The following is a 24,730-nucleotide window of genomic DNA, read 5'->3' as shown; positions in this document are numbered from 1 at the left end:
TCTGTTCTTTGTAAAGTCACATCGATTCCTATTTATAATGCCATTCTCCATCTTGAAAGTGGTCCCTTAGGGCAGGGATCCCCAACCTTTTATACCTGTGAGTCACATACAAATGGATAAAGTTTTGTACAGCAACACAAGCAAGGAAAAGGGGGTGCAAATAAGAGCTATAATTGGCTATTTGGTAGCCCCTATGTGGACTGGCAGCCTATAAAAGGCTCTGTTTGGCTTTATACTGGGTTTTATGCAATCAACACTTGCCACCAAGTCAGGAATTCAAAAATAACTACCTGGTTTGGGGGCACTGAGAGCAACATCCAAGGGGTTGGGGAGCAACATGTTGCCCCTGAGCCACTGGTTGGGGATCACTGCCTTAGGGAAGAGAATAGATCTGTTTCTTTCAGCCCTATGTTTTTCAGTCAGGTCGAGAGAAGTAGATCCTGGAGCAGAGTGGATCGAAGGCCAGCCTGAAAAACATTTTCAGATCCAACCCTGTACCCCAATATCCCAGTTTGGGTACCAGTGTGCATGTGCTGTTTGCTGATCACCAAGATGGCTGTTGGGAACAGAAGGGGCACAGCTCAAGGTGGGGGGGGTAATGCTGTCAGGCAGCTCTGTAGTTCTGCACATGCTATGGGGGCACAGATAAGTTGGGGCAAATGTCAGAGAAGTGATTAAAGAGGGCACTGCTAAAAATTTGCCTGGGAAGCTTCACTTTTCCTTTAAATAAAAATGTATACAATATATTAACTCAAAATGTTATTGCCTCATTCATTAAGCTAAAAGTAGCATAACAATGCAAATGTGAGGTAAAAACTTTATACATATTAAACCTTTTTTATTTTTTAATCAGTGTTTTACTTGTTTATAAAAGGTTAATGAGGCTTTTTGCACCTATTGTTCTAGGGTTAGACAGAAACTTGTCCCCTAACAATAGGCTGCTAATCCCCATTAATATGTTAACGATCCCCCAATGGGACCCCTACCTTAGGAGTGAAATGGAGACTGGGTGAAACAAAACAGAAGAGATTAGAATTGATCTAACGGAGTTACACGGAGCTTTACTCCATTTTGAAAATGTCGGGAAAAATGTCGAGAATACATGTCGTCAAAACAACATATAAATGTCGTTAAAACGACAAATTCACAAAAGTGTCTGTAAACTCTTTCACCAAAAACAGAAAAGCGTCAGTGGAGTCAGAATTTAGGCGGATTTCTGTTTGTGAATCTGGAGAAAGTGTTTTCCACTAGTTTTTTCACCACTTTTACTCCAAAAAAGGGCTAATTCCCCCCCATGTGTCTGCACATAGATCCACTTCTCTCAGCCTGACAGAAAAACGCAGCGCTGAGTGAAGCAGATCTACGCTCCGTGTAACCTTGCCCTTAAAGGAGAAGGAAAGCTACTAGGGCATGTTATTGCGAACAGATTAGATACAATAGTGCAAGCTAGACTGATGTATTTATTCTGCAGGATGCTTTTCCATACTTGAGTAAACAGCCCTAGAAGCTGCCATTTTAGCTTGGTCTGACTACACTTGCATGCCTGCATCTCTGTGCTGAGATTACAGCAGGGTGGGGAGGGGGTGAGAGGAGCTAACTAAGCAGACTCGTGCCGCACCCTGAAGGATTTTGCTAATAGGAATTCCGATACAGAGGATCATGTAGGCAGAATAGGAGGAAAAGGAAATGTGGTGTTTCTTTACACCTACAGCAGCGTTTCTGTAAGTGCTTATGGCTGTATTTACATAGACCTTTCTGATAAAGCTTACTAAGTTTTTACAGAACAGAACACTAAAAATGAATATTGCATCAACCTAAAGGTTTAGCACTTTTATAACAGTAATGATCCAGGCCTCCAAAATTGTCACAGGAGCTCCCCATCTTGGATTTTGTTAGGAGTGTCAGTGACACTGCACATGCTCATAATGCTCTGGACAGCTGTTAAGAATCAAATGTTAGGAATCACTGCAAATTATCAAGCAGAAACTAAGGTTTGTCTATCATATAAGCTGATGCTACAGGGCTGATTATTACATTCCCATGCTAGTTGCACTGGGTTCAGAGCTGCCATGCACTAATAATCCACACTAATTACTAATCAGTCTTATATTGTGAGTTGGTTCCTAAGCTTAGTGACTGACAGTAGCACAGATCTTGCGCATTGAGTCATCAGAGAATAAGATGGTGATAACGTGGCCTTTACATATGTCACAGTCACTGGCCTATAATTGCCAGCTTGAGATCATAATCCCCTTTTAAACATTGCAGTTTCCTCCAATCCATAACTACCATATCAGATGAAAGGGAGTTTGAAAAAAAAGTGGCATGGCTAAAACTAAACTAAGATCTCTGTGTGTTCCAAAGTGTATTGCGCCAAACCCTGGGGCCTTGTTCATATTTATGATGTGTAAACATGGTTATTTACCATATCCTGTCAGCCACTGACTTTTGAGCCAAACCATCTGTATCACTACAGAGCAGAACCTGAACTTTTACTCAAAGACCATTATAAAGAACTCATTTTCCTTTATCAATAACGCCACACTCTTAACCCACACTTTTTTTTTTTTTTTTTGCTGTTTCGGGATTAGTCTTTGCTTGTGAAATCCAATTTTTTATTTTTGACATCTTGATTGCTGCTTTACAACATGACTTGTAGTATCTATATGCTTTAAAATGTGTCTGTTCTCTCTGACGTGTAGATTTGAAATGCTTCTCTCTTTATGCCTATATACTACCTTATTTCTGAGAGAAGTCGCACAGGGTGATTCATAATGCTTTTAAATTGAGAATAGTTATTAGTGTTGGACTAGGGCCACCAGCATCTCTCATACTTCTGTTTCTGCCTGTGCTTTACATATTTTTCTTTTTCCCTTTTTAACCCTTGTATTTTTTTCCTCTTTCTATTTTGCTTTATTGTTCTATATTTATTTATGTTTCTGAATTTCAGGTTTTTCCCCTTCTGCATCTCCTATCATCCCCCTACTATGTCCTCAGTTACTTCTCTTGTGCTTTACCTCCGCCATCAGGACACCAAACCACATACCTGTGCAGTGTAAATCAGGGATCCCCAACCTTTTTTACTTGTGAGCCACAGACAAATGTAAAAAGACTCGGGGAGCAACGCAAGCACCATAAAAGTTCATGGAGGAGCCAAATAAGGGCTGTGATTGGCTATTAGGGGCCTCTATGCACCCTATCAGCTTACAGGGGCTTTATTTGGTAGGAAATCTTGTTTTTATTCTACCAAAACTTGCCCCCAAGTCAGGAATTCAAAAATAACTCCCTGGTTTGGGGGCACTGAGAGCAACACCCAAGGGGTTGGGGAGCAACATGTTGCCCCCGAGCCACTGGTTGGGGATCACTGGTGTAAATGATTGAAATATATGCTTCAGTACAATTCATGTAACCAGACATTACCCAGAATCCTAGTAGGCTAATGTGAAAGTGACAGTAATGATTTAGAAATTGAAAAAGACTACTGCAGTTCTGTGGTTTTATCTGAAAAATTGAAGGTTCAATCAATTAACACAAGCAATGATTTTAAAGGACAAGGAAAGGTACAATCACAGGTGTGTGCCAAAATGTTAGGCACCCCCCAGTGATTGTAATCACTTACCTTATACCCCAGGCTGGTGCTCCTGTAAGGAGAAAACCACTCTAACCCGGGGTAGCTGGAAGAAAGCGATCCTCTTCCATCTTCTTTTGCGCCACTTGTGCAGTACATTGGGATACACAATCCACTTGCTGTACTTTTCAAACACATAACCTTTCCTCTACTTTGGTTAAAAATATAACAACCTGTCTGTGTACCTCTAGAGTCAGCCCTGTAAGGCCTTGATTGTCTACACTGGGTTAAATTAACTGATTGAGCATATACTGTATGCTTTTCTATTTGCTACTTCTATACTTCGCCCTTAACGTAAATAGAAAGTAAAATCATGCAGTCATTCCTACCTAATATGCCCCCCAACACTACAGAAAATGACAGCGAGAATTAAGGGTTTGGTGTAAGCACTTTTTTTTATTGTATATTTGGGAATATAGTTCACATTAATAAAGGCTACATAAGGCAGAACAACTAAATGGGAAGCTGCACTCAGATTCTGTTGTAGCTTTTTAAACCACAGTCCATTTACCATCTTAATTGGGAATCCACCCAAATAATGAGATAAAAAATTAAAAATGTTTTCACTGTTTTTATAGTTGTTTATAATTGAAATCAGAACCTCTCTGTCTCTTTCAATCCTCTGCACTGCTTCTCCTGACTGCTGAACGGAGTTAGCAGAAGTCAGCCCTCTGTGCAGGCAAGACTGGAGTTCCCGCAATACTTTGAGTCTTGGCTGGAGAAGAGCCGCCCCTTGGTACATCGTTTATATGGCAGAGAATAGAAATGATCAGAGAGATGCATCTTTCATCAGCAAAAACATTACTTTTTATGCAAGATGTTATGTTTATTATATGAGTGGAAATGCCCTTTAAAACAAGTGAGATGATAAATGTTTTTCTGTCTGAACGCAACCAAGTTTTAATAATGCTTGGCCAATACCCACTGTATTAGGTCATGTATTTTTAACTCACATGACTAAACTGAATCCAATTTGAGTTTTAAATACGGCAAGTCCTTTTTGTTCTGAAGCAATGGGACCCAGTTTCCGTTCAAATGGCCTACTTTAGAACAGTGTAATTAGGAAAACTAAACCATAAAAACAAAATAAACCAAACTCCCCGGTGCTCTCAAGTATTTCCGTTTTTGTGTTGAACTGTCTCCTCTAATTCAGTTAACATACTTCAAATGCACGTTCCCAATATGAGGTGTCCAGGTCCCTGGCCAAATCTGTAAAGAAAAATAATGATGGACAGTCAGACAATGCTGAATGAAAGGGGGTTGCTCAGATATTACTATGTGATACATGGACCAATTCTAATCAATTTTATAATGGTTTTTCATCGCTTAGGTCTAATCATAACCCTTACTGTACTGCTTTGTAGTCTGTAAATAAAAATGCCATTAGGTTGTCATGGTTACGGATATTGGCAGTTTTACATTTTATGGTTACTTTTTTATCTTTATCTTTTTATTAATGCTTCATCTTCCATTCTGAATGGCTGTGTGGTTGCTAGGGTAATACAAGGAGAACAAAACCACATTGCCTCCAAACCAGGCTCCCTGCATCTGCCCCCCACCTTCCTGCACCACCTGTTACTGTCAAAAGAGTCCCCCAATCTCTGGGAATTTATGTCGGGAACAACTAAACAGGAAGATAGAAGTAAAGACTGAACAGCTGCAAGAACAAAAAGCAGGAGTTATTTGTGATCTAGAGGCAAAAATAATGAAACTTCCTCAGAATGCCTATGCTTCTGTGTCAGCTGCCCTAAAGGAATATGTAATTTGGTGTCTCAAATGATATGCTGTCACAGTATGCGGATCAGGATGACCGACTGCCCCAGCAGCGGGTTGTAGGCTTGACTCTGGCACAACCCAGCCCTTGGAACTGTTCCCGTGCAGTCAGGCCTATGTCTATAACTGTGAAATTGCCCGCTGTAATAATTTACATACATGTGCCCACAGGTATATAAATCAATGTGGCAGCCCTGATTGGTTGAGGGCAGGTTAGGGTCGGTGCTGTTTATTTCAACCCATGCATCACTAATATGTTACTCTGCACAGCTACCTAACCTTTTTGGGTTTTAAAACTGTAATCACAGCTTTCCAATTCTCTAAAGTGTGGGGTGGTTGTGTGGTAGTATGTCTCCTTTAAAGATAAACAAAAACACAGATCAAGTATGTTACCTTCTGGGCATCTGTACATTCAGCTGAACTAGGCACCACCTTTAGCATTGGACTCCAAGCAGCATCTTGTGAGTGCACTCCATTGAATACTGGATAATCAGGACCATCAGACATTTGCGTATGTGGAGGTATCACTGTGCCCCCATACAAAGACATTGGCAGCCCCTGTAAAAATCCAAGTGTTTTTATATTTAGTGTCTGGAAGTGGTAAGCTAATGCAGGAAATCTATACAGCACTTATTTAAAGTTAACTTTAACTGCACTTCATTGTGCACTATTACACATTATGGTAGAAGTAGGCATTAAATAAGATGAGCACTTAATAAAACTCTATAGGTGACCTTGCTAGTTTCTACAGATAGCTTTAATACAGAGAGACATGAAGGTCCAGGGGCTCAATTGGCTTTGATGTCTATGGGTATTTTGGGAAACACTGCAGTGACATCAATGCCACACATGTTCTATTAAAATAGATTATGTAAGGAATCATCATAAAACCTTACTTTTGAAATATCCACAAAATTACTTGACATGGTTTGGTGAAATAGGTTGGAAGGATTCAGTATTCCAGATTCATCTCTCTCCATCTGCTGATGCTGTGAAAATGCCACAGCATCTGGATGAGCTTTATGCATAGCATGGCTGCCCATTACTGGGTGGGACCAACCAGAAAATCCCTCTGAAATGATAAAAACAAACATTAATAAATTGGATATAATGTTGTGAAAAGGAAACAAATATGCAGGAAGATATAGGGTAATAAGGGTTGGGGGGAATACAAACATACACACACTGAATTGCTAGACCCAGAGGGTATGAGAGGTCAAAGAAGCTCAAATGCACCTCGATACCACTGGCAATGTAATTAACAACCCCAAGTGTGACTCTGGCCTGGTGGTACCAACTGACTCGTTTCCCTTCCCCTTTTTCTTACAATTGCTTGGAACTTGCTAAATACTAAAGCTGGTCATACACTACAAGATCTGCTTGTTTAGCAAAGCCAAACCAGCAGATCTTTCTCCCGACATGCTGTAAATAAGAGCTGTCAGAGTGAGGACAGCCAATATTGGTCCCTTAGACCGATTTGGCAGCTTATCGGCCCGTGTATGGGCCCACCCATCCGTCATCTGGCCTGAAATCGGCCAGATCTTGATCGGGCAGGTTTGAAATGGACGCCTATACGCATCGTTCTAACTCCGAATTAGCCCGATATTGCCCACCCCTAGGTGGGGATATCGGGAGAAAATCCGCTCACTTGGCGACCAGGCCTATGCATCGTTTTGGCTTTCTTAAGTTGTGCAAAGTTTCCTCCTGCAGTCAACATCACACAATTTTGGAAATCCAAAGCAATGGGTAAGCCTTTCCACCTGTGACTCCTATTGCTGTGGGTGAAAACACACTTCGGGGTGGTTAGTCATCTGCGGTAGCTCCGTGGCCCATCAGCCTTAAAGGAGAAGGAAAACCTAAGTCACTTGGGGGTGCCAAAATGACAGGCACCCCAAGTGACTTAAATCGCTTACCTTGTACCCCGAGCTGGTGCCCCTGTTATATATGTTTTTAAAATATTTAATGAAATGTTTTAATAGAGTAAAGTGGCCAGTTGTCACTGTTGAGTAAAAGGATATGATCTACTGATAACCTCAAGTGTGCATTACTAGCACTCTCACTTGTGGGTGAAAACTAATGATAGATTTCTGTTGTGACACACTGCTTTGTTACTATTTAAAAAACCAAAAAAAAAAACCCAAACAAAACACATTAACTATCACATGGCTACGGCTGTGCAATTCCAATTTGTATCTCTCCAACCCAGAGTCGGACTGGGGTATGCGAGGTCCCCTGGGGCTGCTCCCCTAGCGGCCCCCTCTTCACCTAATGCATTATCATGCCTTTTCTTTTTTTCGGTTGGATCAATAGGGGATACTGAAATTCCTGTAGAACACCTACCTGATTCATTATTTACTCCAAATGACCAAATGCCAGCATTACCAACTGGAGCCGAAAAACTTGTTCCCAAAGGAGCAGGAGACGCTGAGCTTCCCTGTCGTATCCGTGCAAGTCTTTCTGTTCCAATTGGTGGAGGTATTTTGCGGTCGTAAGTCAAGTTGGCGGGTAACTGCTGACCCAGGGAAGAGGTTGTTGATACGGATGATAATGGAGATGGTGCACCAGAAGAGACTGGAGACTCACCTGAAATATTGAAAGATTAGCAATATAGCAAGGAATTTTTCTTAAAGACCTTACCTTCTAACTGCCTGTGATCACACACGTTTGTTGTAAGTGTAAATATGCGCCAATGATTGTGATTGCTATCTGGAATTCCAAGAACTCAAAATGTTCTGCAGGAATGCTATGCATTTGGCCCAGGGCTCCAAATAAAAGCTACCTTACAAAAGGTCATAGTGCACTGCACCCATCCCTCATAAGTACAAAGGGTATCATTATTACAAAGTACTGTTTATAGCTCTCACTTTTAAAAGAACATTTCTGTATGAATTAACTAAAGGTTACAGCTCCTGCAGCTCCACATTGGGATGATGATGGTGAGCATTTAGGAAACTTTTTCAATGACTTTTGTTTAGGGAGATGGGGCTGATCAGGACATTAGACTGGACTCTTCATAGCAGGAAGAACTGCCTGGACCTTCTTGCAGCTAGTACAGAGATACAGAGACACACCATAAGCCTATGCTAGGAAAGAGGGAAATGCAAGTCTATATGAAATCACTGGATCAGAGGCTTCTCTATTTGCTATCAATAGGAAACTAGTCCAAAGCGTTTCACTACTTCAAAGTGAGGTCAGTCTAAACATTATGAAATCCCAGAGCCCATTTGCCCACTGCAAGGGTCACAAAAATCTTCTATCCTGACATTTATGGGCAGGTAATTTTGGTGCACCCTAGCCTAAATGCACACATTAAGAGAACATAGGGATTTTACTAGACAGCAAGAGAACCAGTTTAACCTATGGGAGTTCCTTTTTTTCCCAATGACAAAGCTTGGGAACAAGAGCAATAATTAGTTTGGGCCATTTCTTGCTGTGGCAAATGGCAATATACATGATTAATGTGATATTTTATTCCACAATACACAAACTTTCTGTAGTCACTGCTATGTGTCAAGGCAACTTTATAGACTGTGCTATAAGGTTTGTCTCTTAGAAACATATTCTATGTCCCCATAATAAAAACACATTTTTGCAAAACAGATAAACAGTTGTTTGATCTCATATCTGGAAATCCATTATCCAAAGTTGTGAATTACAACAATGCCATATCCCACAGATTCTAACATAAGCAAACAATTAAAGCATGCCATATAGATAACAGGTTCCCACGCAATCTGGATAATAGATTCACAAACCCCTACACAATATAGCTAGGTACATACATGTATTAGCCGCATTCGTCCAAGGATGGGGGGAAAAATGCTGCCTGCTAAAGTTGGGTGTTCCTGTTGGCCCTTGCAGAAAGGCTTGATTTGCATGGATACTTGATGAAAACGTCATCAGCGGGGCAGAAGAGGAAGTTAAACAAGGGTCTGTTGTCTCCAGAGAGGATATAGCTAAGAATACAGAATAGCAATGGGTTAAGTTTCCAAAAATCTATAACACATAAATAAAGCACTTAAAGGCAAAAACCCTTACCACTTGGGCTACTTCACCACCATTACTTTTACATTTTTAATCCCTAAGAAAACGTTATGAAAACACAAAAAGAGCAGCCACCAACACGTTGACAACCCCATAATGTGTTCAGCTATCACTCACCTGGCTTCAGCTACTTTGTTATAACTGACAGAACCAACTGTGCAGAGACACCAAGTTATTAGGTTAGGATTTCATTCCTACACTTGGGTGAAATGCCAGTTTTTGAGACATGAGATACAGGTTTAACTCTTTTACTGCCAAGCACGTATGGCATACGTGCTGGCAGTAAAAGGGCTTAAACGCCAACGACGTGTCTCATACGTCGTTGGCGTTTAAGCGCTGCCCTCTGCAGCGGCGGCATGTGCCGCCGCTGCAGAGGGCTTCTAACAATGACAGCCCCCCTGGGCAATGTGCCAGGGGGGCTGTCATCAGGGTCCTGCGAGCCGATCGCTCGCAGGACCCTCCAGGAAGCAGCAGATGCGATCGCATCGCATCTGCTGCTTCCTGCTTCCTCCCTCTCCCCCAGCGCCGGCCCAACTGAGCCAGGAGCGATCGGGTCTTCAGGAACAGGTAAGGAGTTTTTTTTTTTATTGCATTTACACACTTTTACACACTTATACACACATTTACATACATTTATACACACTTACATACATTTACACACACTTACAGCACACATTTTAGCATTTTTTTATTTTATTTTTTTTTTTATTTTTTTTTTTATTTTTCACACTTTTATACACTTATTTACACTCATATACACACTTACACACTATCACACAACTTTTACACATGTACACACATGTATACACAAACACTTTGGTTTTTTTTTGTTTTGCTTTTTTTTTTTTTTTTTTTTCATTTTACCACTTTGTTTTTATTTTCTTTTACCTAAAAACTGTTTATTTTGACAGCGTAACTATTGGATCAGATATTCTGGCCACTAATTACACTGTCATGTAACTTATTTTGTTGTTTCACTGATTTGCACAATTTTTGTGGTTTTATCACATTTTATCCCTATATAAGTGTTCCTGATCTGTTTTTAGCGTAGCTTTGCCAGGTGTAACTTTTATGTACAAAAATAACTTTACCTATTTTGAATTCATCAGAATGTGTACTTTCCAAAAATATATGGTTTTCTGGGGGTCACTGTATAGTTAGGGGGGGGTTACTGCACATAATACACTGACAGGGGGCTCTGTGTGCAAAAGCTGAGCTGGCAGGCGAGAAATCCTTATGCGCTATTTTCATTTAGGGTTCAGTACATACTGCAGACTTTGGTATATCTATGCATATTGGGCATCAAACTGTTCAGTAGGCCTCTGGTGTTCCTATTTGGGGTGACTTGCCTTTGTACGCAAGAAATTGTGTGAGATAAATGCGACAAATTGCAACATTTTTAGGCGATTTTCTGAAATGTCATAAAAACCAATAACTTTAGGAAAGCTCTGCAGATTGGTACTTTGGTGTAGAAAGGACTCTTTACCCTTGTTGGATTTGTCAGAATGTGTACTTTCCAAAAATATATGGTTTTGTGGGGGATCTGTATAGTTAGGGGAAGTTTTGGCACATAATACACTGACAGGGGGCTCTGTGTGCAAAAGCTGAGCTGGCAGGCGAGAAATCCTTATGCGCTATTTTCATTTAGGGTTCAGTACATACCGCAGACTTTGGTATATCTATGCATATTGGGCATCAAACTGTTCAGTAGGCCTCTGGTGTTCCTATTTGGGGTGACTTGCCTTTGTACGCAAGAAATTGTGTGAGATAAATGCGACAAATTGCAACATTTTTAGGCGATTTTCTGAAATGTCATAAAAACCAATAACTTTAGGAAAGCTCTGCAGATTGGTACTTTGGTGTAGAAAGGACTCTTTACCCTTGTTGGATTTGTCAGAATGTGTACTTTCCAAAAATATATGGTTTTGTGGGGGTCACTGTATGGTTAGGGGAAGTTTTGGCACATAATACACTGACAGGGGGCTCTGTGTGCAAAAGCTGAGCTGGCAGGCGAGAAATCCTTATGCGCTATTTTCATTTAGGGTTCAGTACATACCGCAGACTTTGGTATATCTATGCATATTGGGCATCAAACTGTTCAGTAGACCTCTGGTGTTCCTTTTTGGGGTGATTTGTCTTTATCTGATCTTTATCAAGAAATTGTGAGAGATAAATGCGGCAAATTGCAACATTTTTATGCGATTTTCGAAAATGTCATATAAATCTGCAAACTTAGGAAAGCTTTACAGCTTGGTACTTTGTAGCAATAAGAAATATTTACCCATTATAGATTCGGGGGGATGTGTATTTTCCAAAAATATATGGCTTTCTGGGGTGAATGTACTTTTTTTGTAGCATTATCCCACATAAAGGATGTAAATGTGTTGATTTTGCAGGAGCTGAAATGATAGATCATATGGGGGTATGTTCCCATTGGGGCCCCTACATGCCACATACTTAGGTAAACCTATACATATTGGGCATCAAACTGTTCAGTGGACCCCTGGCGTTCAAATTTAGGGTGTTTTATCTTGGTACCTAACACTATGTGGGAGATAAGATGCTGCAAAGTGGAAGCTTTGAGGGGATTTTTGGAAATGTCATCAAAATTGCTAACTTTAGAAAAGCTGTGCGGCTTGGTACTTTGGAGTAGAAAGACATGGGTACCCATTTTAGATTCGGGGGAATGTGTACTTTCCAAAAATATATGACTTTCTGGGGTGAGCGTACTTTTTTGTAGCTTTATCCCACATATAATGATGTAAATGTGTTGATTTTGCATGAGCTGAAATGACAGAAATGACTGTATATATGGGGGTATGTTCACATTGGGGCCCCTACATGCCACATACTTGGGTAAACCTATACATATTGGGCATCAAACTGTTCAGTGGACCCCTGGCGTTCAAATTCAGGGTGTTTTATCTTGGTACCTAATGCTATGTGGGAGATAAGATGCTTCAAAATGGAAGCTTTGAGGGGATTTTTGGAAATGTCATCAAAATTGCTAACTTTAGAAAAGCTGTGCGGCTTGGTACTTTGGAGTAGAAAGACATGGGTACCCATTTTAGATTCGGGGGAATGTGTACTTTCCAAAAATATATGGCTTTCTGGGGTGAGCGTACTTTTTTGTAGCTTTATCTCACATATAATGATGTAAATGTGTTGATTTTGCAGGAGCTGAAATGACAGAAATGACAGTATATATGGGGGTATGTTCACATTCGGGCCCCTACATGCCACATACTTGGGTAAACCTATACATATTGGGCATCAAACTGTTCAGTGGACCCCTGGTGTTCAAATTCAGGGTGTTTTATCTTGGTACCTAATGCTATGTGGGAGATAAGATGCTTCAAATTGGAAGCTTTGAGGGGATTTTTGGAAATGTCATCAAAATTGCTAACTTTAGAAAAGCTGTGCGGCTTGGTACTTTGGAGTAGAAAGACATGGGTACCCATTTTAGATTCGGGGGAATGTGTACTTTCCAAAAATATATGACTTTCTGGGGTGAGCGTACTTTTTACTAGCTTCATCCCACATATAATGATGTAAATGTGTTGATTTTGCAGAAGCTGAAATGACAGAAATGACAGTACATATGGGGGCATGTTCACATTGGGGCCCCTACATGCCACATACTTAGGTAAACCTATACATATTGGGCATCAAACTGTTCAGTGGACCCCAGGCATTCATATTTAGGGTGTTTTATTTGGTTACTTTATGACCTGTAGGAGATAAGATACTATAGACTAGAAGCTTTGAAGCGATTTTTAAAAAAAATCACAAATTTTGATAAAAACCAATAACTTTAGGAAAGCATTGCGACTTGATAGTTTGGAGTAGACAGACAGTTGTGCCTATTCTGTATTCCCCAGAATCTGTTCTTTCCAAAAATGTACAATTTTCTGGGATAAACCTTCTGTTAGTGGAATTTTGGCCTTGAAATCCAAAGTATGCAGTTTTTTTGGAGCAGTGCTTTGGGAATTTGGTAGTGTACTGCTGGGAGTTTTTGACCTATACAAGTGAGAAATCTCCATAAAACTATATATATTTGGTATTGGCACGTTCAGGAGACATGGGACTTTCCAAATCAGTTGTATATTCGTGCATAAAATAATTTTTGTTTCTAGTATGTGTGATTATATTATGGAAAATTTGATTTTTTTTGCATTTTTAGACATTTAGAAGCCTATATCTTGTTACAGAATTGGAATTACACAAAAATTCTACCATATTTTGAAAGCTTAGGTTGTTCTGAAAAAAACGATATATTGTTTTCCTTGGTAAACTAAAAGTCCCCCCGAGGAAAGGCCCCTAAAGTGAAACAGTGCAAAATGTTCAAAAACTGTCTGGCAATACAAGTTCCGCTTTGACCAAAATGGCTGGCAGTAAAAGGGTTAATAGTGGAAACCACAAACTGAAATGTATTGAAAAAAAAAAAAAAAAAAAAAGGTGCATTTTTAGTCCATGCGAAAAGAAAAGGTTAAGTATTGATAGTAACTCACCGACTGTGCTAGATGAAGCTCTTTGAGATGACCTAAATCCTGGTGCTTTGGAGCCTTCTGAAGACTGCATATTATCTGCATGTCCAAGAACCGAGTTGCAAAGAAAAGGAGACTGGGAGTGAAAAGCTGGATCGCCTGTTTGTGGAGCGACTGGGCATCCCCCCCAGCTTTGGTTCATTGATGAGACCCGACTATCAAAAAGACTAGAAAAGTGATTGAGAAATGCTGGTCCAAATGAGGGAGGCATATGTTTATTGGCCACATTATGGTGCATTTGTGAACTGTTCATAACAGGGGTCATTGGCACCGCAGGTGGTTGGCTTAGTTGTTTTTGTGCTTCCTGAGGGGTATTTGAAAGTTGATCTGTGCCATAAATAGACTGGCCATCCTGTTGCATGGTCATGGAAGGACCTACCGAGTAGAAAGAACCTGTAGACTGCATTCTGTGAGAGCCATTTGGGGGTGCAGCAGCTAGCTGTAAAATGCTGCAGTTATCCTGAGACTCCCCACCTCCTTGTACCGCAGGTCTAATAGAGGATGCAGAGACTGAAGAGGAATCTACATTAGGCATTAAGGAAACAGTCTTTGGCTGGCTCATATCTGAAATGCCAGAAGGCTGCATTTCATCTTTTCTGCTATTTTGGGGTGATAAACACAAGCTGGACTGGCTTGGTACTACTCTATTATTATTACACGAAGAGTTATTGAATCTAGCAGGAGATAAAGAGAACACGTCAGCTGGCTGATCAATTTTGGAAGCTTTTTCTTTGGGTGTTGAAAAAGATTCATTTTTAGATAAAATAAAGTGCTCTGTTTGTGCAACATTTGGAGGTGAAAGTGCACTGGAGATTGTCCCGCTATTAGATGAAACTGGAGGAAGAGGGCTACAGATGCTGGACCCTGCACAAGCCACAGATGACATACTGCTGGTTTTAGGGCAGCAGGTAAGTAGTTGTTTTCTGGAAGATGAAGAAGTATCAGACAAGCACATCTGCTGAGCTAAAGGAGACATTGCAATGGGGCTGCTTAGTGATGTTGCTGTGCTGTCTGTGAGCATGGAGCTTCCCATTTGATGAGCTGAACGTCCATTACCATTGTGCTTTGGAGAACTGTTTGCACTACCTGGACTAACTGGTCTTACAGGGAAAGGACCCCATGTACTTGGGGCATGATTAAAGGTTCCTCCAAACTGGGCCATAGGTAAACGTGGATGTCTTATTTGCTGCATTGTTTGAGCAGCCAAAAGGGCAAAATGAGGATGAGAATAGGATACTGGGAGAGGGACTTTGAAGGGTGAACGTACATTTGCTTGCATGCTTTTGTTTGGTCTATTGGGTGCCTGAAATACTGGCAAACCCACAGACTGTGACGTTGATACCGTGGCAGTGCTCAGAGAAAACGCAGACTTGTTCGAATTGCTTGCTCCTGACTGTGACATGGAATTCAACTTTGAGTTGATGGGATTACGGATGTGGTTTCTTGGAATCAAGTCTTCAAGTTCTTTTGCAGGATCTTGAATGAGGGCATTTATCAGCTGAACTGCATACCTGGTCGACTCTGTACCTCCCCTGAAAAACAAAGGTGATCATTATTTGTTTCTGTTATATATTTGGTCAGACGAAATGTGCAGTAATCAGAATTACAAAAGTATCTCTTTAAAAGTATTGAAAAAAGTATTGCTTTAGTGATATTTTTAAGCCAGAGACAGTGGTCAAAGGTTAAACCTTAACCTTCAACAGCACAGTACTACTCCTAATAAAGGCTGAAACCACTTAACCGTAAGAGTGCTTTTTCTTGCTTAATTATATGCTAATATAATGAAAAAAAAAAACCCAAAATACAACAAAATGTTTGTTTTTGCAGTGCAACTGTCCTCTCAAGCAGAACCATGGGATCTGCTCATTATAATGTACTTGCAGCTGACAGATACTATATAACATACCGTATAGTAATCATTCTCTCTCCATTTTTGTCCTTTTGTTTGTCAACATCAATATGGGCACCAGTAACATCCTGAATGGCAGTAATATTACATCCTCCTCTCCCCATTATCCTGGACACTACAGAAGCAGGTACGGACAGTTTCTTTGACCTGCGGTGTGGAAGAAGAAGCAACATTAAGTATAACTTCAGCTTTCAATATGTAAATACTTAAAGAAACATTTTTGTAATGACTTCTCCCTGCTGTGTTCCTAGTTTCTAATTCTAACAAAGTATAGAAAATAAGCAGTGTAATCAAGTGTTTATATGCCACAGTTAGTAAAATTTGTAATCTGTGGATAAAGCAACTGAAGTGTTTTTGGATGCAGATTTGATAGCTGGTAATCTGCTTTCAGCAGGATTCAGGCGAATCCAAGTGCCTTGCAGAACCAAATCTTTAAAATCACCTGACTTTTGGTTACATAAAGAAACCATTTTATTGCCTTTTCGTCCCTTCCCTACCCTAGTTTGCATATGCAAACTAAGGTTCATATTTGGTTTGTGATTTAGACAAATCCTTCATGAAATATTCGTCAGAATGGCAAAATAGTGGGCTGGTGTGTCCCTATAATTTTTACCCTAACAAAATTATAGGGACACACATGGTCTGCATGGTCAAGTAATAATTAACAACAACAATACGCTGGGCACATAATTTTAGATAAACCTGTTCAATGAGACAGGTAAACTGGCAGAAAGCTGCTCAGCATGGCGGCACATCATTCATCAGTTTTAATGATGATTGTTATATATATTTTGATATGACAATTGAAAATTGGCTAGACTCCATTATCCATTAATCTCTATGGCTTTCCAATAAAAAAATTCTATTAAAACTATGTATAAGAAGGGTCCTGCATCCTGGAAGAAAATCCAGTCCTAGGCAACTGCACATAGTCATATTCAATCAAAACAAAAAACAAAAGGTGAACTAAAAAAATTAGTGCTGCAAGCAAAAAAAAAAAAAAAATCCTACATAACTATAATTATTATTAAAGAAGTAAAATAAAACCAAAATAGTAAAATTTACTTGCACTCACACTTATTTAGGGATATTATTTTACTCTATAGGAAATCAAGGCCAAAGTAATAGAATAGAAAAGGGCTAAGCTTACATAGACCAAACACAGAGAATTCGGTTTAAATTCCATTACTAACCTTCGAATAACTTCTTTCCACCCTTCCTCTCTTTTCTGCCCTCTTTTAGGGCTGCTTAGATTTAGTTTGCCAATTGGTGACACTGTCACAGTTTTGTAACTGGAAAGAGCATTGTGGCACAATTCATTTTCAAGTCTGTTCAAAAAAGAACAAAAGTTAACAGTGAAATTTATTGTTGGATGAATTCCAATTAAGTTAAAGGATACTGCGCAAGTAGTAACTTAGTTTTGTAGTCTTTCAGTGCTTTACTTTTCCCCTAGGCCAGTGCATTTTTTACCTAAAAGGCCTAGCAGCTTGGGGAAAATCAGCCCCATAATTCAGGCTTTTCTTGCCCTTTACGGCTCCAGTACCCACAGAATGCAATTTTAGCCAATCTCTGATCAACATGAATAAGTTTAACTGAACCGTTGTTTACTCAATAATGAATGAATATTCCCCAATAAGTATTCTTTTCAACATGTGGAATCCCTCATATTGTTAGGCGACTTAAGTTATGGAGATCCAAATTATCTGGAAAACCCCAGGTCCCGAGCATTCTGGATAAGGGGTCCTATACCTGTATATATATTTTTTGCCCCCGAAAAGTTGTAATGAAGTTGGAACATGTTGGGCTTCTTATAAATAATATGCACAATATATACAGGTATGAGACCTATTATTCAGAATGCTCGGGACCTGGGGTTTTCCAGATAAAGGATCTTTCCGTAATTTGGATCTCCATAACTTAAGTCTGCTAAAAATCATTGAAATATTGAATAAATCCAATAGGACTGTTCTGCCTCCAATAAGGATTAATTATATCTTAGTTGGAATCAAGTACAAGGTAATGTTTTATTATTACAGGGGAAAAGGAAATCATTTTTTAAAAATGTGAATTATTTGCTTATAATGGAGCCTATGGGAGACTGTCTTTCCGTAATTTGGAACTTTCTGGATAACGGGTTTCCAGATAAGGTATCCCATACCTGTACTGCAAACAACTGTAAGTGCAATATAGATATTGAATTATTTGTACCCTTTGATTTTACATTATGGGGACATAACTATTCTTTTTGCTATGGTTTATGCACAAGACGTGGTCAGCCCCCAACTGAAGCTCCCGTAATTACAATTTCTGTGGTGTCCATCAAAAAAGAAAATCACTTCAGGTGAAACAGAGTCCCTACAGAAAAGTGAGAGCAGCGCTAAGTAGATCAGGCTTCTCATTGAAACCATTATATGTATAATTCTTTTTTTTGTACATTTTTACTTAATAAAATAATAATTTATAAAATGTTTGAAGTTGGGAAAAATAAATATTCCAAACATACCTTATGGGGAATTTGGAAGCAGGTGTGCTTGGTTTTTCTTCGTGGTTAAGCAGCAATGAAGAATACTGACTTTCCCCGGAAGAGGAAAGCTCTTGACTTTTATCGCCAGTACTGCTTTCACTGTTGCAGTCATTATTATCCAAGTTCTCAGAATCGCTATTTCTGCTTGTGCCACCACCTCTTGGCTCTCCATTTATTTTGTTCTTATCTGCTTTTTTTTGAGCTAATGACATGTGCTGATCTTGCATAATTATTTGCATTTTTGGAGAGGTACTTTTGGTTTTATTTTTTTTATTCTTTCTGTTTGTGCTTGGGGTTGTTACAACATTAGCTCTTTTTCCAAAAATATTTGTAAATGTGGCAGATGTTGCAGAGATTCCAATGGTGGTTGTAGTAGTAGCACTTGGAGGTTCTATAGGGACATCATCCTCTACTGATTGAAGGAGACAGGAGAAAAAAAAATATAAACTTTAGTTTAGTTTAAGATTTGATTAAAGGAATTAAACCCTAAAAATGAATATGGCTAGAAATGCCGTACTTTAAATACTGCACTTATTGCACCAGCCCAATGGCTCAGTATCTCTATAGTCGAAATGATTCAGGCTTTTAAAATTATAACAGGAGCTCTCCATCTTGGATTTTGTAAGGAGTGTCAGTGACACTGCACATGCTCAGTGTGCTCTGGGCAGCTGCCGAGAAGCTAAGTTTAGGTATGGTTGCAAATTATCAAGCAGAATATAAGAGTTGCCATATTAGCTGATGCTATAGGGCTAATTTTTTTAATTCTGATGCTTACTGTGCTGGTTTCTGAGTTGCCATGTAAGAGAATTTGAATTACATTTCTAACCAGCCTTACATTGCAACAATTATATTCTATATATACAGTATTTTGCGAGTCAGTCCCTAAGCTCAGGTAAGTGACAGCAGTCCAGAGCATGTGCAGTGAATCGGGAGAAAAGAATATGGAGAATATGGGGAGCTACTCCATATTTCAAAAATTCCATTAAAAAGTTTAGTTTTGCAGGTTGATAGTTTACAGTAGGAAACCATTTACCCATTTTGGATTCAGCAGAATGTGTACTTTCCAAAATAAATGTTTTTATGGGTTCTTCTTAATTGCAGGCTCTTACAACACATAAAACACATGCATTTTGGGGTCTCTATATGGCACATTCTTTGGAAATCCTATAGGGTAATGGTTCTGACGGAATATATACTTTTTTTGTTGGGTAAACTTATTTTTGTTGCAGCTTTTACCAGACATTACATTTACAGTATAGTTTTGCTTTAATTAAAGCTGGGAATTTTGTATGCACATCTTGTGTGTCCATTTTTAGGTCTCTGCATGCCACTTTGCTGTGTAATCTTATGCATTAAGCATCAGTTTGTTCAGAAAACCCCTGGCATACATCTTTATGATGTTTTATCTTGGTACCTAATGTTATGGAAGACCCAATGCTTTAAATATATAGGTTTCTAAAATATAAACATTTCATTTTTAAAATATTCTGGTATTTAGAGAATAATATCTTGTTACAGAAGGTGGCAATTACCTTCTTCATCATTGCCCTCCTCATCTTGTAGATCGAATATCTCTAAAATCTTACTATCTTCATCATCTCCCAGTTTTTTCTTTTGTTCTTCCTTTTTCTTTTTTCTTTTCTCCTTACGCTTTTCTCTTTTTGCAGCAAGAGCTTGTTTTCTGCTTTCTTCTCTTGACTTTTGGGAGAAAAAAAAACAAAATACAGAATAGAAAAACACTATAAAATAATAGCCTCTAGGCAAATGTATTTATAATGCTTATTGAGAAAATACACACTTAACAGAACATGCCTTTTTCTAATATAATTTTGTACTGTGAGAAATAACCAAGAGAATAAAGATACATTAGTAAAAAACCTAATTGACATGCTTTTTCTAGTCCTACAAAACCAAACACTGGGTTTTGTAAATAGAACAAACATATTTTATATTTCTGAAGGATACCCATGCTAAAACTGAAAAGCCTTCAAAAGATGTTTTTTTTTTCAACAAAAGAGAGGCTACTATATGAAACAGCAACAGGTTTATGCCAGAACAGTCACAGCTTGACGAACATGAACCCACCACTGCCTTAGTAGACTGTTCCAGCTGGCACATAAGCACAACCATTTGGCATTCTCAGAAGGATTGGGCTTTTGCTAAACTTATTTTGTAATTAAAACAATAGGCATAAAGTATCTGTGGTTTTTGTTATTTCTTGCATTGAAAGTATAAAAATGTACCCAAGTGTTCTACTACCTGGTTTCTAGGAACACAGGCAAAACAAATCACCAGTCCACTAAGAAGGCCTCTGCATAATTATAAGCAGTATTTAGGAATAAAGATGATATTTATTATTATTGTACTCTCTAAGGATTTCATGCAAAAGACTCAATCACAAGAAAACCACATTTGTTTATTAGGCGTACTGCTAGGGTCACAGTTTTTAACTAATGTATTTCAGCCAGCTAAAGAGTCCCCTGATTTCAAACCTCTGGAAACGATAGCAGGCTCTTTTCAACCATCTGAAAAATTGCCTTAGGTAAAATGTTTTACTAGAATATGGCATTTCTTTGTTCACACATCACAGTAAACTTCACCCCCCAAGAAAAATAAAATTGTTTTGCACCTTCTCTAAATCTAGCTCTTTAAGGAGGATGCTTGCATTTTTGTTTGCTTCTGCAGCCTGCTGGTCTTTTGCTTTTACAATTGTTTCCATACATTGATGGCATTTCTTCAAAAGGTCCTATAAAGAAAGACATGAAATTATAAGTAAAATGGTAGCAGTAGCAATTTCGTAATTGTAATCCAAGTTCCATGAAGACAAACTGAAATACATTATCAAGATGCAATACTAACCAGGTCTAAATTTTATAGATATCCTATAGATTACGGTTATAGTGAGAAATACTTTAGAGTGACAACTGATTTAAACAACTTATTTTCCATTTTGTTTGAGACACTTAGGGGCAGATTTACTAATGCACGAACGGACCGAAAGCATCCAAACGCGTTTTTGTTCCTAATGATTGGTATTTTTGCGACTTTTTCATCGCCGTTACGACTTTATTGTATATTGTCCGCAACTTTTTTGCCGCCGTCGTGAAAAAATCGGATTGGTTTTTCCGCCGTTTACAATAGCTCATTACGAAAAAAGTCGCGCAAAATACGATAAAGTCATCACGGCGACAAAAAAATCATGGAAAACACGAAAAAAAACGCGGTGTCGGCGAAAAAGTCGCAAAATTTTCATTTCCAATCCGATTTTTTCCCATTCGGGATTCGGATTCGTGGATTAGTAAATGTGCCCCTTAGTGTTCTATGGATTTAAAACCACTGGCACAGTGGAAACTAGAGGATAGTGACATAATAAGTTATGTTGAAAAAAAAAGACACGTCAATCAAGGTCAAACTTTTATGGCTATATATAACCTGCTTAACGGTTAGTTGATCCAGAGAAAGGCAAAAAAAAACCTCTTCCGAAGCCTCTCTTATTTGCAGCAGAGGGGAAAAAAAATTCCTTCCTGACTTCAAGATGGATCAACTTGTACTATGAGCTATCTTCCATAACCCTGTATTCCCTCACTTGCTAAAAAGCCATTCAACTCCTTGAAACTATCTAATGTATCAGCCAGTACGACAGATTATGTGATGTATTTATCACAACTTCACAGCTCTCACTGTAAAAAATCCCTTTCCAAATACTTAGACAGAACCTCCTTTCAGAATCAGAATGAGTGTACCCTTGTTCTCATCTCTCACCTCAGTTTGTCAAGTTTTTTTGGCAAGTTTTGGTTAAAACAAGATTTACTACCAAATAAAGCCTCCTGTAAGCCGATAGTGTGCATAGAAGCTGCCTAATAGCCAATCTTAGCCCTTATTTGGCACCTCCGTGAACTTTTATGATTCTTGTGTTGTGCTCTCCAAGTCTTTTTACATTTTACTGTGGCTCATGAGTAAGAAAGGTTGGGGACCCCTGCTATTGTATGTATGTATATCTTTATTTATAAAGCGCTACTTATGTACGCAGCGCTGTACAGTAGAATTCATTAATACAGACAGGGGGGTTAAAGATAATGGATAAATACAAAGTACAACAATAAATACAAATAAATACAAGGTACAGTTGCAATAAGAGTCAGAAACACAAGATGAAGGAGGTCCCTGCCCCGTAGAGCTTACAATCTATATGGGAGGGGTAACTAACAGACACAAATAGGCAAATAAAAGTGCTATAGGTCACAGTGGGTGACATTACAGTATAAGTGCCAGTTTCCAGATCAGGTGCTGGGCGAGTGCTCCATAAGGTAGTCTTTAAGTTTAGTTTTAAAAAGACTGAGGGAGGATTCTCTCCGGAGGACATCAGGGAGGGAATTCCAAATGTAAGGGGCAGCCAGGCAGAAGGATTTAAGGCGGGAAGCAGCAGTAGTAGTGGGGGGCGCAACCAAACGGTTGCTCTGCGAGGAACGAAGGAGTCGGCCAGGAACGTACGGAGACACCAGGGAAGAGATGTAGTGAGGAGCAGAGGAATGGAGGACTTTGAAGGTTAAGAGAAGGAGTTTGTAAACTATTCTTTGTTTAACAGGAAGCCATGATAAGGCCTTTAACAGGGGAAGGGCCTGAACTCTCCTGGATGAGAGGAGGAGAATTCTGGCAGCGGTGTTTAATATAGACTGTAGGGGGGAAAGATGGGACTTAGGGAGGCCGGTTAGCAGCAGGTTACAGTAGTCAAGTCGGGATAGGATGAGGGCATGCATGAGCAGCCTAGCTGTTACAGTAGAAAGAAAGGGCCGGATTTTGGCAATATTGCGTAAGAAAAAGTGGCAGGTTTTGACAGTGGTGTTAGTATGGTCAGAGAAGGAGAGACTGGAGTCAAAGATCACCCCCAAACAACGCATGGAATTGACAGGGTTGATGAGGGTGCCTTCAATAGAGATAGAAAAGGGGGGAGTAGGACCAGGTTTAGGCGGAAAGATCATTAGTTCAGTTTTTGTTAGGTTGAGTTTGAGGTGGCGTTGGTTCATCCAATTGGAGATAGCCAGGAGGCAGTTAGAGATTTGAGTCTCAGTTTCAACTGTTAATGAAGGGGTCGAAAAGTAAATTTGGGTATCATCAGCATATAGATGGTATTTGAAGCCAAATGAACGGACAAGATCACCCAAAGACAGCGTGTAAAGGGAGAACAACAACGGCCCAAGTACAGAGCCTTGGGGTACCCCCACATTAAGAGGAACTGGAGATGAGATTTTGTTAGCGTAGGAGACAGTGAATGACCGGTTAGAGAGGTAGGAAGAGATCCAGGATGCAGCCTGACTACGGAGACCAATCGAATGCAGAATTTGCATTAGGAGGGAGTGGTCAACCGTATCAAACGCAGCCGATAGATCTAGGAGGATTAGTACAGAAAAGTGACCACTGACTTTGGCAACCTGAAGATCATTCGTAACTCTGCACAACGCTGTCTCAGTAGAGTGCGCAGGCCGAAAGAAGACAATGCGCTCTAAGATTTTGGAGGCAAGCGGTAAAAGCGAGACAGGACGGTAGTTAGAGAGACAGGACGGGTCCAGCGTGGCCTTTTTAAGGATGGGCTTGACACAGGCCTGTTTTAAAGAAGAGGGGAAACTTCCAGAAGACAGAGAAGAGTTGAAGATGTGAGTAAGAGCCAGAGTAAGCTCAGCAGCACAGTGTTTGAGAAGAGAAGAAGGCATGGGGTCTAGAGAGCAAGTGGTGAGCGGAGCTGACAACAGAAGCCGGGAGACTTCAGAGCCAGTTACGGGACCAAATGAGCTAAGACATGCAGAGGGGGGCTGAGGAAGGAGGAGCTGGTTAGTATTAGAGGGGGGAATTTGATTGCGGATGGACTCCACTTTGTTCAGGAAGAAATCAGCAAAGTCCTGGGGGGAGTGCATAAAGTCAGGTGATTGAGTCTGAGAGGGACGCAGAAGGGTATTGAATATGGAAAAACGGCGTTTTGGGTTGGATTTATTACTGTTTATGAGGGTGTTGTAGTATTCCTGTTTAGCCTTCGACAGGGCAGAATTGAGGCAGGCTAATAGGAATTTATAGTGGATAAAGTCTGCTTGCGTATGGGATTTCCTCCACATACGTTCCGCAGACCTCGCACAGGAGCGTAGGAATTTGGTCTGCACATTCAGCCAGGGGCGGGGGTTTTGCACCCGAGTGCGCTTAGGCTGAAGGGGTGCAAATGAATCAATAGTGGAGGCTAGTATTCTGTTGTACTCGCAAACCAGGGTATCAGGGTCAGACAACTCATTGAAGGAGGAGAGACTGGACCTGAAAGAGCG

General features: G+C 39.8%; 1 protein-coding gene across 2 annotated transcripts in view; it reads right to left on the bottom strand.

Annotated features, from left to right (window-relative positions):
* Nucleotides 1–4,004: 4,004 nt before the first annotated feature.
* The window catches only part of ankhd1 (ankyrin repeat and KH domain containing 1), a 60,463-nt gene continuing 39,737 nt past the window's right edge, over nucleotides 4,005–24,730 (bottom strand). The window contains 11 exon segments of one of the 2 annotated variants that reach the window (NM_001204092.1): nucleotides 4,005–4,837; nucleotides 5,795–5,959; nucleotides 6,298–6,473; nucleotides 7,742–7,984; nucleotides 9,184–9,357; nucleotides 13,957–15,524; nucleotides 15,899–16,048; nucleotides 17,095–17,229; nucleotides 18,405–18,837; nucleotides 19,958–20,123; nucleotides 21,055–21,171. In NM_001204092.1, the coding sequence (NP_001191021.1) occupies nucleotides 4,778–4,837; nucleotides 5,795–5,959; nucleotides 6,298–6,473; nucleotides 7,742–7,984; nucleotides 9,184–9,357; nucleotides 13,957–15,524; nucleotides 15,899–16,048; nucleotides 17,095–17,229; nucleotides 18,405–18,837; nucleotides 19,958–20,123; nucleotides 21,055–21,171 (3,387 nt within the window). In that variant the 3' untranslated portion in view covers nucleotides 4,005–4,777. 2 annotated transcript variants of the gene reach the window in all.

This window comes from Xenopus tropicalis, chromosome 3 (genome assembly GCF_000004195.4).
Source record: "Xenopus tropicalis strain Nigerian chromosome 3, UCB_Xtro_10.0, whole genome shotgun sequence".
NCBI lineage: Eukaryota > Metazoa > Chordata > Amphibia > Anura > Pipidae > Xenopus > Xenopus tropicalis.
This window is presented reverse-complemented; position numbering and strand designations above follow the sequence as displayed.